Raw genomic sequence first — 18,582 nt, 5'->3', positions numbered from 1 at the left:
CTGGTCTGATCTTAGGTTACAAATAACATACAAGGCATCTGTGGCTCCAAAAGTAACTTCTGAACCTGCTGGTCTTTATCAGATTAGCTTAGCATCTGTCCCTGTCTGTTAGATCTCCAACATCCTCTTGTAGGAATGTGTGCTTCTGGAATGGTACAGGGAAGTTTTCTAAAATGGGAAGAGCAGCTGGCTTTTCCAAACCTAGCCCCCTTCCTCGCCCTCTCCTATCCCATTTGCTGACAGCCAGAATTAATCCTCCCAAGTTTGACTGGAACAGCTGAGAGCATGCATCCTGCATAGCTCAAGGCCTCTCAGTGGCTTCAGATTGCTTTCTTCCTTTCTCCCTCCCTTTCCCACTTCAGTACTGATTCAAGCAGCTGTCTCTGTCTGGGTTAAAAGCAGAGAGGGAGGTGTTAAATGATACGATCATATATTTGGTTATGTTTTTTTTTTAAAGCACCAAACCTCTTCACTGCAGATATCAATGTGGCGTCTCTCTTTTCCCTCCCTCTGCATCGTCAAAAGGATTTGCTGTACTAATCCCAGCACCTGTCTCTGCTTGGGACAGTGGGGAAAAAAAATAAGGTCTGGGGGTGGAGGGCGAATCAGTCCCGAATGCTTTTTACTGTCCTAGATTGAGAGTGTTCCCTCTGACGCACCTAGTGCCCAGAACATATATCCTTTTGGCTCCTATGTGCTTGCTTGCTTCCTCTCTTCTTTGTCCACTGCTGCATTCCCTTCTTCCTGGCTGTCGTTCTGTTTGCTTCTGGGAATTGCAGGAGGGTTGTCCGTTTTCAGTTTGGGAATTGTAATTTTTGAGGCTTCTGGTTCTTCCTTGCACACCTCGGTTTAGCGGTGCTGGATCCCACTGGGGAAGCAGGGGGGCTGATCTGAACCTAGTCAGGCAGTTCCTGTATTTTCAGCTGAGCTAATATCAACCTGAGTATAAACCCAGAGGCCTGAGCCAAGTATTTCACAGCACTGCCAGAGTCCTGTGCACAAGACTGCAAGAGGGGGAGACGCAGGCTTGCAGTTTCCAGTTCTTTGTCTGCTATATAGCTGGAGAATCCTTTGGCTATGTATGGTGTATATTGTATGGATTACCAGTACCCTGTTGTTCAGGTAAGTACAGGAAAGATCACACTGGACTGGCTGCTTCATTTTGTGCATGTTCCCCATTGTACATTAGCTTCCTAGGCTGGTTTTAGAGAGGGTGATATTTTCCAAGCTCAGCTGTTTGGCGTGAGGTACAAACTGCACTTTCTTAAAAGATCTTTTCCTGAAGACAGATCTGAGTTGAAAATTTGAGACCCAAGGGTCTTGTGGGGGAATTTATATATCATTATTGTTCCTGATATAGATTAGAGTGGTTTTTGTGCATTTTCTTGGGTGAGAAATGGCTTTCTTACATTAAAATCCAGCATATGGTATTCACTAAGGCCTTCTCATTGGTTGATGGGTGCTGCATCACTAAGGAGCATGTGACTTGGAGATACCTTCTTTCTAGCTCCAGCAACCAGAAAAGTACCATTTCCACTTTGAATTCACTCATAGCAAACTGACGTGTCACAAATTTTGTGATCTTCTCTAGCCTTTGACTACACGTGCAGGATTAATGTTCTGACAGGAACACGGTGAAATGCTTGTGTTGTCTTTTGCAAGTGCTTTTGGCACTTTTAGGAATTAGTACTATTATAGTGTGTTGGTGTTGTTCATTTCTTCTTGGTGGGCTGTGCTTACTGAAGCAGGGATCCTGTATCCAAAGTTTCTCTTTATAAGAAGCATCCATCATTATTCCGGAGCTTTCTGATTATAGGGCAAGTCTGAAGAATGGCAGCTGTTCGTGATTTGTTTAATAGGGATGAATTCTGTGAAATGGGTTTTCTGGAAACAAATTCTGATGCCCTAAATAAATTTGGGTTCTGCTTCAGCATACTGATCTCGACATATTTAGCTAACAAAACTAAAAACATGTGCTTGTTTAGCTTGTAATGTTGTGTAAGTATATTAAAAGTTTTTTTTCCAGTAGCCAAAAGTAGTTGAATGAAACTACTTGGTTATGATTTTTTTTAAAAGCCAGTAATGTCACTTAAATGTATTCAAACAAGTTTAGAACCTTATTTGAAAATTATTTTATTGCAATATTTTGTAAATAATTTAAAACACAATTCAGTAGCATACACTTTCTTTTCATGGCTTAAACATTAAGAATAAAAAGATCCTGAGCCATCAGCCTTAGCACACACAGAGCATGGTGTATCACTGTTGCCCACCAATCTGTTTTAACTAAGCTTTACTTACTCTGAGGGACCTTAGTTTCATTGTCCATAGAAGCACTTATACTACTAGTTAATCGCAGTATCGGTTAAGGTAAACCTGATTCATAACTGCTTGAGCCACATTCTCTAAGTCTGGTTCTCCTCATAGTGGGTCTATGAACAACTTGTGCATTATGTTATTCACTGATACGTGTACTTCCTAGAGATATTCTCCTGAAAAAAATAACTTTACAACTTTGAAGCTGCTTAATTTGGTTTTATCGTGTCCATTTGTTATGATAGCAGAAAGTGCCGTCAAGTCACAGCTTTTAGCGATCCCATAGGGTTTTCAAGGCGAGAGACGGTTTGTCTCATATTACTAATTTTGTAAAAAAAAAAGAAATAATTTCCACCAGAAAGTGAAAAAACTTCTGGAAAAATATTCAATTGCAGAATACTCCTCCATCACTGTTGAAGACAGAACATATATGGTCTCAAGTTTTGCTTCAAGTTATTTGCAACTGTTATAGCTCACCTTAAAGGGAGGGGGCTATGTGAATTATCTTGAATTTCAAAGCATGCTTTACTTCCAAGGCTACAGTATGGAATTTAGTTTTTTTTTAGTCTTGCTTATTTCAGTGTCATGTGTGAAAGATAATATAACGACAATTATAATAGCTGTTTAATAATTTTGTAATGAATTAATATATATCTTGCTTTTTGATCACAAGATACTGCTCCAGAGGCTTACAAAATAATATAAATGTAAAAATTATATGATCTTAAAAATAATAAACAACAACATAAAATATGAAAGCAGTAAAAAGCATTGATTGTTAAAATCAGCAAAGTAAAACTCAACAAAGCATAGTAAAGAAAAATAGCAGAATTTCTTATAGTGGTGGTGTTAGGAAAAAGAGAATCAGATTTAGTTAATCAAATTAAACACCTTCCTAAGTAAAGCAGTCTTTATGGGTGTTAAAATTAACGGTGGTGGTTCCAATTGTACCTCATGGGGAAAGGCATTCCATATCATCAGCCCTACTGCTGAAAAGGCCTGTCCTGTGTAGACATATGCTAAATTTCTGAAGATAAGGGGCAAGGCCTCACCATATGAATATGTTCATGTTGGAGAAAGTAGCCTTTGAAATACCCTGGCCCAAGCCATTTTGAACTTTAAAGGTCACCACCAGCACTTTGAATTAGGTCTGGAAATAAACTGAGAGCCACTAGAGATATAACAGAGTAAGGTATAATGTTATCAAGCCAGCTAACCCCTGTTAACAACTGAGCAGCTGTTTGAAATTTCTGGAGAGCTGTTCCAAGACAGCCCATGAAGAGTGCATTACAAAAGTGCAGTCTGGAAGTCCCTAGTGCATATATAACTGGCTAGGTAAGATCTCTCCAGAAGAGGTCATCACTGGTATATATCAGCCTAAGCTGCTGAAAAGAGCTCTTGTCCACAGCATGTACCTGCACATCCAAGATTAAAGCCAGGTCCACAAGAACACCTACATTTCACATCTTTAGGGAGAGCACAACCTCATCCTACAAGAAGTTGTATACCACTTCCAGGATTACCTAGAAACATTGTTCGCCAGAGCTATGACTATTTTTTCCGTTATAAAGTTATAGAAGGATAGCTTTATCTCAATACAGGTGGTAATAATCATTCCCCAAAACTGGGTTGGGAGGACTATATTTGTACTAAGGGAGAAGTTCAGACCTTATTAGTTGGTACTGCAATACCCATTTGACGGTGAATGGTATTTGTAGTCTAGGTGAGTCTGAGAAGAAATTCTGTATTGGGCAACCCACTCTTACACATCCGGTTTCTCTCTCTACATCTTCTATAAATTGTCTGTCTGCACTCTGCAGTCACGGGTTTTAATAGTTATTGGTTAGCAGTTACAATCCTGAATAGCAGTGATAAAGCCTTCAGTTTCTGTTTGAAGTCAACCTTGCTTTTATCCGCTTCACAGATGAGACTGCATCCACATTTTCTCTGTTGAGGCTTTCTGGGTATTTCCCATGCAGGGCTTTGGATTTCCATGTTTCAATTCTTCCTTTGATTGATAACGAAGGCTGGCTGGAATGATCTGTCACTGAGGTTTAGAGCAGTGAAATTTTGATCAGCCTTAATCACTCCTCGAAGTGATCAGATATCCTGAAGCAGATTCAGAGTTTTGAGGCTTGATTCTTCCCCCCACCTCAGAAAGCCTGTATTATTATTATTCTGACATGTTCCTGTCACCAGTTCTCTGATATCCCTTTTCTGTTCCTCAGAATCTACTATCTGCTGAGACCCAGAAGAATTCATATCCCCACAGCATTTCAGTTGTGATTGCGCTCCTTCTTGGAAGGCCTGGCGGTTTCAGTTCAATAGAGTGCTTAGTTTAGCAGTCATTTGAGTTCTGCTATTTTCAGAGGTGCAAAGGGCTTGATGAGCTCTAGGGCTACAGCTCAGGTTGATGAGCTCTAGGGCTATAGCTCAGTAATTCACATAGGGTTATTGAAAACTTTGACTAGGCCTTTGCAGTGGTGGTATTGGCTAGCGTATGTAATGAGCACCAGTCATCCAAAAACGTGGCCTAAGATTCTTATCTGATCCCGTCTTAGGGTGGTAAACAAGTAGCTAGAATGTAGACCACTTTGCACTTCATGTAACATGATTCTACATTTAAATGTCTGTTGTTAACATTTATTTCTGATAAATGTGGTTCCTTACGATTGATTCTTATTTCCAGGCACAGATCCAGACTTCAGGTTTGTTTGCTGTCTTCATGAGCTAGTACAGAAATGCGAGAAATATAAATTAAAATGTAGGTCTTACTCTTTCTCTGAGGGCATAAAACGAAACCTTTGTGGAATCTGGTAAGAAAATGGGCTAGCTTCAAGAATAGTGCCCCAAACAGAAATAACATTCATTTAGTCAGTCAGGAAACTCCAGATCGTACAGAATGCTGCAGCTCAGATACTGTCAGGAGCTAGGTGGAATATGCATATTGCACCCATTCTGCAGTCACTCCATTGGCTGTCTATCAGTTACTGGGTTCAAAGCAAGGTCCTGGTTATCATATACAACAAAGCCTTTCATAGATTTGGAAAAAGTTAGCAAATGGAGACTTTTCAGAGACAATAAATGAAACAGCCTTATTGCTCATTTTAATATTGCATTAGGATTTCTCTGTCTAAAGGCCCATCTAAGATATAAACATACCATCAACCATTCTAGCTGTTGGGTTGTTTTTTATTTTATTTTTATCCTGCCCTTCCTCCAAGATGCTCAGGGTGGCATACGTGGTTTATTTATTATTTATTTTGACATTTTTACCCTGCCCTCCCCGCAAGCGGGCTCAGGATGGCTTGCAAGGGGCATAAGCCCATACATAAAACCATAAATAATAGCAATAACAATAACAATAATAAAGTGCTTCATGTAAACGAGATGGTCTTTGGATAGTTTCATGATGATCTCAATCATTTCCTTAGGTCTCATGGTGGTATCAATCATTTCCCTGGGGGTGATCTTGTCCTGTAGATAGTCTAAAGCCGATCCAGCAGTGTCAGTGCCATGCACATTTATAGCAGATCTTTCGAGGGCGGCCCCTGATCCCGTTGTTATCCCCACCATTGGTAGTGGTGGTGGTGGCGGCCCCTATATGAAAGCCTGGCGGAAGAGCTCCGTCTTGCAGACCCTGCGGAACTGCATAAGGTCCCGGAGGGCCCTGATCTCCTCCAGGAGCTTATTCCACCAGGTAGGGGCTGCCACTGAGAAGGATCTGGCCCTGGTCGCAGCAAACTTTGCCTCTTGGGGGCCTGGAATCACCAGGCGGTATTGTGTCCCCGACCGAAGTGCTCTTGGGGGTATATGTAGGTGAGGTCTCCTCCGATTATTAGATGATCTGCATGACGGAGTGAGCTCCCGTCTCTAGTTCCAGCTCCTGCCAACCTAGCAGTTCAAAAGCAAGAAATTGCAAGTAGATAAATAGGTATCACTTCGGTGGGAAGGTAACAGCGTTCCGTGCACCTTGGTGTTTAGTCATGCCGGCCACATGACCACGGAAACGTCTTCGGACAGCGCTGGCTCTTCGGCTTTGAAACGGAGATGAGCACCGCAACCCTAGAGTCGGATTCGACTGGCTTTCGAGCAAGGGAACCTTTACCTTTACCAGCACTTTGAAGCGGATTCGGTATGCTATTGGCAGCCGGTGCAGCGCTTTCAACCCAGGCCGGATGTGCTCCCACTTGGGGAGACCCATCAACAGCCTGGCCGCCGCATTGTGCACTAACTGCAGCTTCCGGATCTGCAACAAAGGCAGCCCCATGTAGAGAGCGTTACAGTAGTCTAACCTTGAGGTGACTGTTGCATGGATCACTTGTAGCCAGGTCATCCCGGTCGAGGAAGGGAACCAACTGCCGAATCTGCCTAAGATGGTAAAATGCAGATCTGGCGGTGGCTGCCACCTGGGCCTCCATAGTTAAGGAAGGATCCAGGAGCACTCCCGAACTCCTAACCTCCGATGCTGGCACCAACGGCACCCCATTGAAGGTCGGGAGAGGGATCCCCAACCCCGAACCATTCCAACTCAGGCACAGGACCGCCGTCTTCGCTGGGTTTAGTTTCAGCTGGCTCAGCCTGAGCCACCCAGCCATGGCCTGTAGTGCCCAGTTCAGATCTTCTGGGTCCTGGGACCTCCTGCATTTAACCTCACGACAACCCTGTGAAGTAGGTTAGTGGAGAGAGAATGACTGGCCCAAAGTCACCCCAAAATTTTCATGCCTAATGGGCATTGAACCTGGGTCTCCCTGGTCCAAGTTCGGCATGCTGTGCTGTGTCACACTTGGTTACAAAGGACCTTGTCATTAATTTATACATTGGAGTCAGGCAGGTTTCTTATATCAGGGAAAGGGAATTGATCATATTTAGTTATTAATCAGTGTAATTGCATGAGCTGATTCCATCCCACTTGCCACTGTTGTGATAGAGGACTATCCCTCTGCTGGCAGTACAGAACTTTTGAATGACACGGGTACATATGACAGAGTAGTACCAGATGATCACCCCTTTCTGTGCTGGTGTTCAGACTTTATTATGAGCCCCAGCTGCCTCCTGGGGTATTTAATGACAGTCAGGGTCCATCAGAAACAGACAAACTTAGATCCTTTGGGCTGTGCTGCTGGCAAAATGCATGGTGTGGAGTGTTTAGAAGGTCAGCCTCTTAACATCTCATGGATACCATGTTGTTTACAAAATGCTGCATGGATTTTTGTCAGCCCTTGAATAGCCATTTCACAGGGTTTCACCCCCCCAGCCCCCATATTTCAAGCTGTTTTAGTAAGCCATGTGGAGCCACTCAAAAGTCTCAGCTGCCAGGAAGGCCTAATGCAGGATACGGTAGCCTATGCCTCTTTTCCCACAATGTTTTCAGATTAGATTCTAATAGCAAATAAGGACCTATATGTATTTTATTTATTTATTTATCTGTCTCTCTGTCTATTTATTTGATTTCTAGCCCACCCTCCCCTAGAACAGGGCTCAGGGTGGGTTACAAAATTTCCATATAACAATGTAAATGAACATTGTAAAATGCTATATGTTTACAGTATACCTATAAATTATCATTAGCTAATGTTGCATACCCTTTTCATACTATACATTTTAAGCAAGATGTTTTAATAAGCATTTCACTCACTGGGAAAATGGGGGGAAGTCCTCAGGGGTGGGGGGAAAAATCCCCCCTCCCCAGGCCTTCACATCTCTGTCCTTGCCCTCTGTCTGCTTTCTTCTTGTTCTCAGCACCTGGGCCCCAGTTATACTGTGCTCACCATGCCCAGTCCTTACTCCTACCTTCTCTTTGGGCCAGCTGGCTGGTCAATGGAGTAGACAGCCAGTGCCACCTCATTCGTCGGGCCTACAATGCTCTACCTGTGCAAGTCTTTCCTGTGCTTCTTTCTCTGGAGTGAGGTGCCTGCTCTCTCTACTGGGGACCACAAAGCAGGAGTTTAACTGGATCCTCACGTCCAGTGGCCAGGGCTGAGGGAAGCTCATGGTCAGGCCTTGCGCATTGTCTAAGTCTTTTTGTTGTAAAATGGAAAAAAAATAAAGAATAGTCTTGAAAAGAAGAAGAGAAGACATTGAATTTATATCTCTCCCTTCACTTGGAGTCTCGGAGTGGCTTACAATCGCCTTTCCTTCCTCTCCCCACAACAGACACCCTGTGAGGTAGGTGGAGCTGAGAGAGCTCTGAGAGAACTGGTCCTGAGAGATCAGCTCTCAGAGAACTTTGGCTGACCCAAGGTCACCCAGCAGCTGCATGTGGAGGAGTGGGGAATCAAACCTGGTTCTCCAGATTAGAGTCCGATGCTCTTAACCATTATACCAAACTGTCTCTTAAACACTACACCAAAAGATCTGTGTTCCAAGATTTGGGTGGCAAATTAAGGTTCCTCGGTCCAGCATTTTTTTAAAACCAGTGCGTAATAGATGACAGCATACTGTGCCTGTGACTTTTGATTGAGAGTTAGTATGCTTGTGAGCAGGACTCCTATTTTTAAAATATACCTTTTGTCCTAAATAATAATAATTTGTTGTTGTTGTTGTTGCTAAGCCTTTCTCCCATGTTTGCATTGTGTGACCTAGAATGCAAAATTTTCTTCCATATTCTTTGTTTTGTACTTGTGAACTGTCTAGTTGATTGCTAAAAGTTGCTGTAGATTTATGTGCCTTGACAGAATAAGCACACAAATCAAGATGATATACTGGCTTTTCTTTGGGATATATGCTATTCATCTTTTGAACTGGGGGAAAAGCAGAATTGTGATGTGTAAATTTTTCCATAGGAAACCAATGTTTGTAGAGACAATGTGAATTTCAGTCCCCACTGTGTGATACATGAGTTGCACTACATATGTTGGATTGGCTCTGTCATTCTTTCAAGGTGTCTTCTTGGTGCTTGGGGGGGGGTCAACAGTGGGAGGGCTTCTAATGTCCTGGCCCCACTGCTGGACCTCCTGATGGCACTGGTATTTCTGGCCACTGTGTGACACAGAGTGTTGGACTGGATGGGCCTTTGGCCTGATCCAACATTGGCGTCTCTTATGTTCTTATGTTCTTATGTTTTCTGTGACTGGCAAATGGTACAGCATGCTTTATTATGGTAGCTTTGGCCACAATTATCTGTGATTTCATAACTGCCAGAATGGCATAAAGTCCATGGACTCCCCTGTTAATATTACTGTCAAATTGGTACAGACTCTGAGTATGTTTCCTTGTTAGACAAGGATGATTTGCATCTCCTGCATTGCATTTGAACTTCAAATGCAGCACCTGGTTCCCTGGATATTTTAGAAGCAATTTGGACTGAGTAAAACGTCAGTATTTTCATTTAAGTAACCAAAAAGATTATTTCTCTCCTCAAAGTCATTCTGAATGGCCAGAGATTTTTGTTCTAGTGTTTCCTTGCTCTTGGCAATGTGGTTAGCAGTAGGATGTACACCGTACTAGAGTCTTTTGAGCTTGGCATTCCTTCCCCAACACACCATGCTTAGGCTGCAATCTCACACACTAAATAATCCACTTTCCATCCACTTTCCAACTGGATCTCGCCAGTTCACACGGTAAAATCCAGTTGGAAACAATGTTCCCTCTAAGCTGTGGAGTCCTGTGAGCAAAAATTCTACTTTGTGAGCTACCGGCATCAAAGTTGTGAGCAAGTGATTTGGCTGCTGCATAGATTAGCTTGCTGTGGAGCCATCCTTCCTGAGCTAAGACAAAAATGTGTGAGCCAGAGGCTAAAAAACTGTGAGCTGGCTCACACTAACTCAGCTTAGAGGGAACCCTGGTTGGAAAGTGTACTGAAAGTGGATTGAAAATGGATTATTTAGTATGTGTGACTGCAGCCTTAGTTTTAGTTCACATGTTCAAAGGAGAAACATTAAGGATTTTCATGCAGTTATTCAGGGTCCAGTTTTTGTTGATGTTAACTTGATTTATTTTTGTTTTATAATCACAGATGGATAGATGTGTTAATCTCTAGCAGCAAAATAAAATAGGACTCCAGTGCTACTTTAGAGACTAACAAAATTTATTCCACCACTAAGCTTTCATGAGTCAGAGCTCACTTTATCAAATACTTTGAGGGAGATGTTACAAAGAAAGGCTAATTTAAAAAACAGATGAAATAAAAAGAATAACCAGTTCATTGCTATCTGACTACAGTTGGTAATGGTCCTCACCCACTCTGAGTGAACTACTCTTTTAATTGGATATTGTTTTAAACCACCACCTCCTTTTCTGTTGTGAATATAGAAGTGTCGGCCTAGTGGATGTACACTTTGGTGCATCTGATGAAGTGAGTTCTGGCTCATGACAGCTTATGCTGGAATGAATTTTGTTAGTCTGTAAGGTGTCACTGGACTCCTGTCTTGCCTTGTAAGAGATAGAACATTTCTTGTTCCCTGTTGCAACCCTGAGTTGTTTCTCGCTAACTATGTGCATCTTCCATGTTTTGGGGGATACAGCTGCATGTTCAGCCACAGTAGTACTGCTGGATGTTTATGCAGGGCTGTGCTGCATCAGCTGCATTTGTGGGTATCTTTAAAGAACTACTGCTTCTTTAAGAATAGAAGGGAATAACGAGCAACAGCCATGGTACTGGCTTGTTGAACATAGAATGGTACACACAGTTCTCTTGCTGTCCTTTCCAGTTTTGTGAAATATCTATGGAAGTTCTATGAAACTTTTTGTTTCTTTTGGAATAAGTTAAATGGTTTTAAGATATGGCTAATCGAAGCTAGTGGTACTCATTCCACAGCTCGTGGCGAGCCACATTCACAGTCACCATCAACCAGAAGAGCCATGTGACTACTGCATGCCCTGCATGCCACACTGCCAAGCACTCACACACACACAACTTTTAAATTACCAGAGTAGCCATGAGTATGTAATGTTTTCTCTCCCCATTGCTGTTGAACCTTAGCCAGCTCCTGTGTATCTGGAGTGAGGGGAAGAGAACAAGAAAGCAGAGATGGAAGTAAAGGCCACTCACTCAGACTTCACTCTGCAGGAGCCTGCTTGGGTGAGGCCATAAGTGTTCCAGAGGGAGGCTCAAAGTCAGCGCATCTGGGCTGGCGGAGCAGACTTCTGCAGTGGGAAGCCTGTGCACCCTTTATGTCCCTTGCTGTCCTCTTTCTCTGTCTCTGGCATGAAACTCACAGATGCCTATGGCTAAGGCTACTCTGCCTCATGCCAGGGAGAGAACAAGAAGGCAGTGAGAGGGAAGTAAAAGGCGCTGGAGAAGCCTGCTCTGAACCAGCCAGCAACACCGTGAAGCCTCTCTTTGCAAGAAGCCTGGGCACCCTTCTCTCTCTGCTTTCCTGCTCTCTCTTTGCAAGAAGCCTGGGCACCCTTCTCTCTCTGCTTTCCTGCTCTCTCTTCAGCATGAGGCAGGGCAGTTTAGGCAGGGCAGTTTAGGCAAGACGGTGAGATTGCCGAGTTGCCCGGAGGAGAGAAGGCAGGCTGTGGACAAGGGAGCAAAAACACTACCACCCCACTGCAGCCATTTTGCTCTCCTTCTGGCAGCCATGTGAGTGCTGGGAGGAGAATGAAGAGGCTGTGGAGAAGAGTGGGTGGTTGGCCTGAGACCTGCCCCTCAGGGGTCAATAAGAGGTGGAGGGAGCCAGTCTGTCATCTAATACTTTTGCTTGTAAAATAATCTTCGTGTGTGACTTCTGATGTGGAGATCCTGCTGTAAATTTCTGTTTTGTTTATGTTATTTAACAGGGCCATATAAGTGATTTAATGCAAGAAAATCTATCGTATATAATGGTGATGCCTGTTGGATGCTGTAGACATATACAGTATTTTCAAGAATATGTCATTTATGTATGATGATTTTTGTCCACAGTTAGTATTCTATAGTGTATGAATATGCATTAGAATTGTGAATAATAAAATTAGTCTGAAGCATAAAAACAACATTAAATAATATTTAGCAGCCTGTGATAAAAAAAAAAACAGCTAAACACCTGGAACTGTTTTTATTTAAGAGCCTGGGTGGAAAAAAATGCTTTGGCCTAGCACTTTAACTGGCACATTGGACCGTATAGGAGTATGGGAGGAGGTGGTCCTTCAGGTACTCTGCCTTAAGTCATTGAGCACCTTTAAGGTAAAACCAGCACTTTGAATTGTTCCTGGAAACAATGAAACATAGGCAGAGCCCCTTCAAAAACGGTGTTGTTAGTGGAAACAGTTCACAAACTCAGAGTGTGAATCATTAGTTGATAAGACGATATGTGGTGAGATACAGAGTGAGGGGTCATACATGTTGTGAATCAGTTCTGCATCATATTGCAGAAGATGGCTGTTCTGCAGCAGAGATTTCTTCATGTATCTGGTATAACTTTTGAGTATTGCACTCAGAAGTCAATTGGACTTCAAAGGGTGTAATGGTGCTTAGAATTGCACTGTTAGTGGGCACATTCTTCTGCTTTCTTGCTGTTGCAATCAAATACTCAGGGGTGATAACCGCCCTGATAAGACACAGCTAAAATGACAGCATAGCTCAGATTTGTGTATAGTACTTAACATGAATAAAGAGTATTTTAGTGTGAAGGAGAGAAGGACTGGGCAGTTGTAAGGATTATTACATGGCAAGTACAAGTGTTATTGAGAGTACACAAAGCCACATTGTACCCTTGCAAGGGAGATGGATTCTGAAGAGATTTGGTAGCTTTGATATTTCTCCTCTGGCAGTAGAATTCTTCTAGTATCCAGAGTTTCTTACGCATGTGATAGTACACTTAACATTAATCTTTTCTAACATGTAGCCCAATCTTCCTCCTTAGTTAGAGGAGCTAAAAAGTTATGAACAGGAGCCCTGACCTGGATCGCCCAGGCAAACCTGATCTCGTCAGATCTAGGAAGGTAAGCAGGGCCAACCCACCCTGGTTGGGAGACCTCCAAAGAATACTAGGGCTGGGAGGCAGAGGCAGGCTATCAAGCCACTTCTCTGAACATCCTCCATGACCCAGTAGGAGTCACTAGAGGTCACCATGACTTCCAGGCACGGGCACACACGCACACATACACACAAATGCAAAAAAAAATAATTATGGACAGGACTCGAATAATAAACAGTTGTTTGATACACAACACCTTGAGTTGCTAGGCCTTGTTTGATCTAGAGAAGGAGAAGCTGCTGACATGGTTTAACCTATAAATAGGGATATGTTCAGAAATTTCATGGGCTGACTTCCGGTTTATGGCGACACAATAGCGGACGTTTCTCCTGGACATCCCAGGGAAGCGATCCGCGCAACAGCAGTTCGGAGGGGGGGGGCGACTGGTTGCCACCCCCCTGGAGCCTTTGTGAAAGGCTCCTAGTCACGGGGCTTTGAAGGGTAGCCTCTTCGCCAGCGCGTTGCTGGAAAATTGAGGCACTCTTCCGCCCCAACGATCCTGCCGCTGCTGTGTCCACAATGGAACCAGAGCCGCTGACTGGGACAAGCGTTGGAGATCGGGCACAAAAAATGTACTTTGAGCGAGGTCTTCGCACCATCAATGAACAGTGAGTCGAGTTAAATCGAAATGCCGGGAATTTAAAAGAAAGCCCCCCTGGGAACAACGAGACAAGCGAGCGGGGGAGGGGGCCCTCCCATATGCACAAAGAGAATAGCGATTTGCCAAGGGGGAGCTGAAGAAAAAGCATTGAAATCTAATTTAAGAGATCAACTAGAGCGCCTGTAAGCATTTGGGCAAATTTCAGAGACTTTAGCAAGTTTTCAAAAAAGTAAACAATCCATAAAAATGGCGTGGAAAAAAACAAAGAAAGACAGACAAGCAAAAGTGAAACCACTGGGGAGCATGAGCCCACGGCCGGAAGATACCACTGAGTTTTCTAAACTGTTAGCAGACTCTTTGCACCCTCTACTGGACCAGATGACGAACATCAATCAACAACTGACAGCTTTAAAGCAGAACTTTGCAACTCAGCAGTTCCAATTGACTGAGACTACAAAAAAGACGGAGCAAACAGCTGAGAAAGTGAAGGAAATGGATGCCAACTCTAAAAAGGTTAAGAAAAAGGTTCAAATGCTGGAAAAGAAGCAAGCTTCAGATGAATATCAACTATTGCAGCTACAAATGGAAAAAGCTAACCTAGTCCTCTGGTTCCAAGGGGTCCCTGAAGCAAAAGAAGAGAATCTAAAGCAACTGCTGAGTGATGCGCTAGCCCCAATCACAGATTTAAAAGCGGAATGCCTTGTAAGTGAAATAGATGTGGTTTATAGAACTTTTTTCTCAGACTTTTAAAGAAAAATAATTTGAGTGAGAAAAGATTGATGTCCTTCTATCGCTGCTCAATGGAGAGCATTTTAACATACTGTGTCTGTGCCTGGTTTGCCAGTTGTACGGCTGTGGATAGGAAAGCACTCCAGAGAGTTATCATCCCAGCCCAGAAGATCATTGGCTGCCCCTTCCCATTCCTGGAGGAATTGTATAGTTCTCGATTTTTGAAAAAAGCAAAGAACATTCCACAGGATTTGTCACACCCTGGACATTCCCTGTTTGAACTGCTGAACTGGCAGCCACAAAAATGATTGCCACAGCTTAACATTATTATTTACATTATTATGTATTATGTAAACTATTCCCACTGTAAATGCTGTATGAAATTGGAATTTGGGTGACATTAGTGGTTTTAAGTTGCTATGTGAACCTTAAGGGAGTTATGAGATAGTTGTGAATGGTTGTGTGAGTGTATATGAATATTGTTGTAGATCACCAAAATGATTGCATCTTAATTTCGTTGTACTATGTACACTGACAATAAAGTATATTACTATTACTATATCAAGAAAAATAATCTGCCTGGGGAGATACTGGTTAGATTCTCGAAGAGACATGTGAGGGACCAAATGCTGAAAGCAATTACAGGAACGCCCTTGAAAATTGGAGGCTACATCATCAGGATCTTAAAAGATATTCCATTTGAAATAAGGAAGAAGAGGAAGAAGTACAAGGACTTGATCCTATTTTTACAAACAAACAGCATTCCTTACAGATGGTTGACCCCCAAATGCATCATTTTCAAACTGCAGAATAAAAAAGAAAACATTGACTCTGTTTCTAAAGCGCGTGAGTTCCTGAGACTGCAACTGGGAGAGTCCGGTGAGGACGGCAAGGAAGAAGAAGACAGCAAACCTAGTGATGAAATGGACTCCGCTACTTCCGATGAGGACTCTGTGTCCGAAAAAGGGGCAGCAGCCCCTAAGCGAGAATATCAATTAAGGATTAGAAAAGATAAAACGAAGGTTGAAGAACTCTGAGTTGTGCTGGGCTCTGGGCGATGTACAAGACACAAAGTCATAAAATACAAAACATTGAAATACAAAGCATTAAAATTCATATCTAACCTAATAGAAATTTCAGTATAGATAAAAATCCAAGATGGCAATTTCTCATGATATTATTATCTCAATTTTGGACTACCAGTCCCTTTTTCTGGGTGGGGGAAAGGGAACTCAGAGCATCGGGGGGGGAGGAAGGGTGCCAGCCAATGGGTAACTGTTGCTGCCTCAACCAAAAGCCTGCCAGAACATCTCTGCCTTACAGGCCCTGCGGGATTGCATAAGATCCCGCAGGGCACTGATGTCATTTGGCAGAGAGTTCCACCAGGTTGGGACGAGGACTGAAAAGGTCCTGGCCGTGGTTGAGGACAGCCAGACATCTCTGGGGCCAGGGATCACCAGCAAGTTGTTATTTGAAGAGCATAAAGCTCTTTCAGGGACATACTAGAGAAGTCGGTCCTGTAGTTACGTTGGTCCCAGACTTTGCAACTCAGCAGCTCCAATTGACTGAGACTACAAAAAAGAAGTAGTCTCAGTCAGCTCCAATTGACTGAGACTACCAAAACCTTGAACCTGACTCGGTACTCCAGTGGAAGCCAGTGTAGCTAGTGCAGAACTGGTTGTATATATGCAGTCTGTGACGTTCCCGTCAGGACTCGCACTGCCACATTCTGGATCAGCTGGATTTTCCGGGTCAGTCTGAAGGGTAGGCCAGTGTAGAGTGAGTTACAGTAATCCAATCTGGAGGTGACCGTTGCATGGATTACTGTGGCTTGGTCAGGACGCGACAGGAAAGGACCTAGTTGTTGGACTTGGTGAAGATGAAAAAATGCCGGTCGAGTAATATGCGAGACTTGGGCCTCCATTAATAAGGAAGCATCCAAAGTCATGCCGTGTCTCTTGACAGATGGCACCAGTGTCAATGGCGCCCCATCCAGAGCTGGAAGCCTAGACTCCAATCCTGAGGGCCCACCCCCCAGCCACAGAACCTCCATCTTTGTTGGGTTCAGCTTCAGTCTTGATGATGTAGATTTTGTATGGTAAACTAGCCCATTGGTTAGGAGAGAAGGGCTGTGGCTTAGAGGCAGAGCTTTTCATTTACATGCAGAAGATCCCAGGTTCAGTCCCTGGCATCTTCAGTGAAAAGCATCAAGCCATAAGTGATATGAAAGACCTCTGTCTGAAACACTGGAGGGCTGCTGCCAGTCACAGTAGACAATAATGACCTTGACTGATCAAGCTTCATCCCCCAATTTATCCACTGATCTGCAGCAAAAGAGAATTTGGATGAACTCTGATTTGATGTAGGATATAGTTGTTTATAGTTGTTTCAAAGTATAGGTTATATGAATTTTGCCTGTGGAATCAACATTATGAACTCTTCTAAAAATGACAAAAGAACTGGAATCTTCTCTGTCAAGCCACTTGGATAACTTTGTAGTGTTATTTTGATTGGGCTCACCAAAAATACTGGATGGCTTTTGATTTTTGGGTAACTGGTAATTCTGGAGGTTATTCATAGCCACCCCCCCCCATTTACGAGGTTACATGAAGGCAGATAAGCAAGACTTTTTTTTTTGTTTATTAGTGAGTGGGTGGCTTGAAGAATGCTTGAAAGCATAAGCCACAGACAGGCATCCAGTAAGTATAAAAGGAGGCAATTCTGGTGGGTGAGCAGCTAACCAGATTCATGATGTCTCAGCATCAGACTAAATCACAGAAAGGGCATCAAATTTACCTGAAGGTCAGTTGTGCCCTTGCTTTCAAATAAAAGCTTTAAATTCCCCCTATAGCAGGCTCTCCCCCCCCCCCCCCCTTTTTCCCCCATTTTTAGCAGGACTGGGCTGGGAGCTCAGCTTTGGAGAAAACAGCAAAGCAAAGAAATCTGGTAGCATCCTCACTTAGGGCTTAATTAGGAAGACATTGTCCGAGCCCAAGGTGAGAGAGAAACGCAGGGAGGCTAGCAAAAAGAAAGCGGAGGTGACATTGCAGGTACGCCTTTTGTATAGCCCGGAGTCCACGCTGCCATGTGCAAGCGTGCCTAGGAAGCTTAAGGGCTCTGGGGCCCTCGATAACAAAAGCCAGGGCAGAAGCCTCGACGCTGTCCAGCCCTGCCGACTTGAGAGAAGCTGTCGCGTCCAAGCAAGCCTGGCTGCGGGGCCTTATGCGCGCCCAGGCCGGGAAGAGGATGCCAGCAGTATCCCGGCGGCCCCTCTGTCTGACTCCGAACTGGCGCTGCAACCGGCCAGGCGCGGGCGGGCGGAGGGGAGGGAGGGAGGGAGAGGGAGGAGGCGGGCCGTGGCTCTGATTAATTACCTTAGGCATTCGGGGGTGGGACTTCCATCAGCCATCTGGCTGAGATATGGGAGGGAGCTGCGGAGAAGGCGGGCGGGGGAGAGACAGGCAGGGAGGAAGAGAAAAGAAAGGAAGAAACACGAGAGCGAGAAGAAAGGGAGGCGAACCAGGATCAAGGGGAAACCCCCGCCACCTCTCGCTGGCCGTCCAGACGCGGAGGGGAACTCGGAGAGGCGAGGAGAGTCCTGCCACAGCCCCACCTGGCGGAAGGGTGTTTCTCCCCCCTTCTCCACGCCTCCCCCGTTTTGGTTTATGGAGAAAAAGAAAATGGTCACTCAGGTAAGGGCTGTGTTCGCCGCCGGTGCCGTGCGCGGGTGTTCCTTTCCATTCCCGCTATAGGAACGACTCCGGCCAAGGAGGATCGCAAAGGTCTTGCAGTGCTATTACTCGCTACCCGCCCCCGAACCCCCCGCCCCAGCCCAACCCCGCAAGCCCTGTGGCTTTCAATGTTCTCGCTAGGCTGCTGGAAGGTTGCCGTGCGTGGAGCGTGTATGCGCAGCCATGCCTCCGCGCTCTGCTCCATAGCAAATTCCTGTTTCCTGTGCTGTGCAGCCGCAGCTCAGGAAAGACCCTGTGGGGATTTGTCTACCTCTTTGTCTTGGTGTGGAGGGCGGGGGGG

At 44.2% G+C, this 18,582-nt stretch overlaps 1 protein-coding gene across 7 annotated transcripts in view; it reads left to right on the top strand.

Annotated features, from left to right (window-relative positions):
• Positions 1 to 680: 680 nt before the first annotated feature.
• The window catches only part of RBFOX2 (RNA binding protein, fox-1 homolog (C. elegans) 2), a 135,241-nt gene continuing 117,339 nt past the window's right edge, over positions 681 to 18,582 (top strand). For 3 of the 7 annotated variants that reach the window (XM_015410204.1, XM_015410201.1, XM_015410202.1), the window contains exon 1: positions 689 to 1,122. In XM_015410204.1, the coding sequence (XP_015265690.1) occupies positions 1,078 to 1,122 (45 nt within the window). In that variant the 5' untranslated portion in view covers positions 689 to 1,077. Of the gene's footprint in view, positions 1,123 to 18,582 lie in introns of all 7 variants that reach the window. The other 4 variants (XM_015410205.1, XM_015410206.1, XR_001482480.1 and 1 more) reach the window with 3 other exon arrangements.

The sequence above is a fragment of the Gekko japonicus genome, unplaced genomic scaffold (genome assembly GCF_001447785.1).
Source record: "Gekko japonicus isolate JY-2015 unplaced genomic scaffold, Gekko_japonicus_V1.1 scaffold933, whole genome shotgun sequence".
NCBI classification, from domain to species: Eukaryota; Metazoa; Chordata; class Lepidosauria; order Squamata; family Gekkonidae; genus Gekko; species Gekko japonicus.
This window is presented reverse-complemented; position numbering and strand designations above follow the sequence as displayed.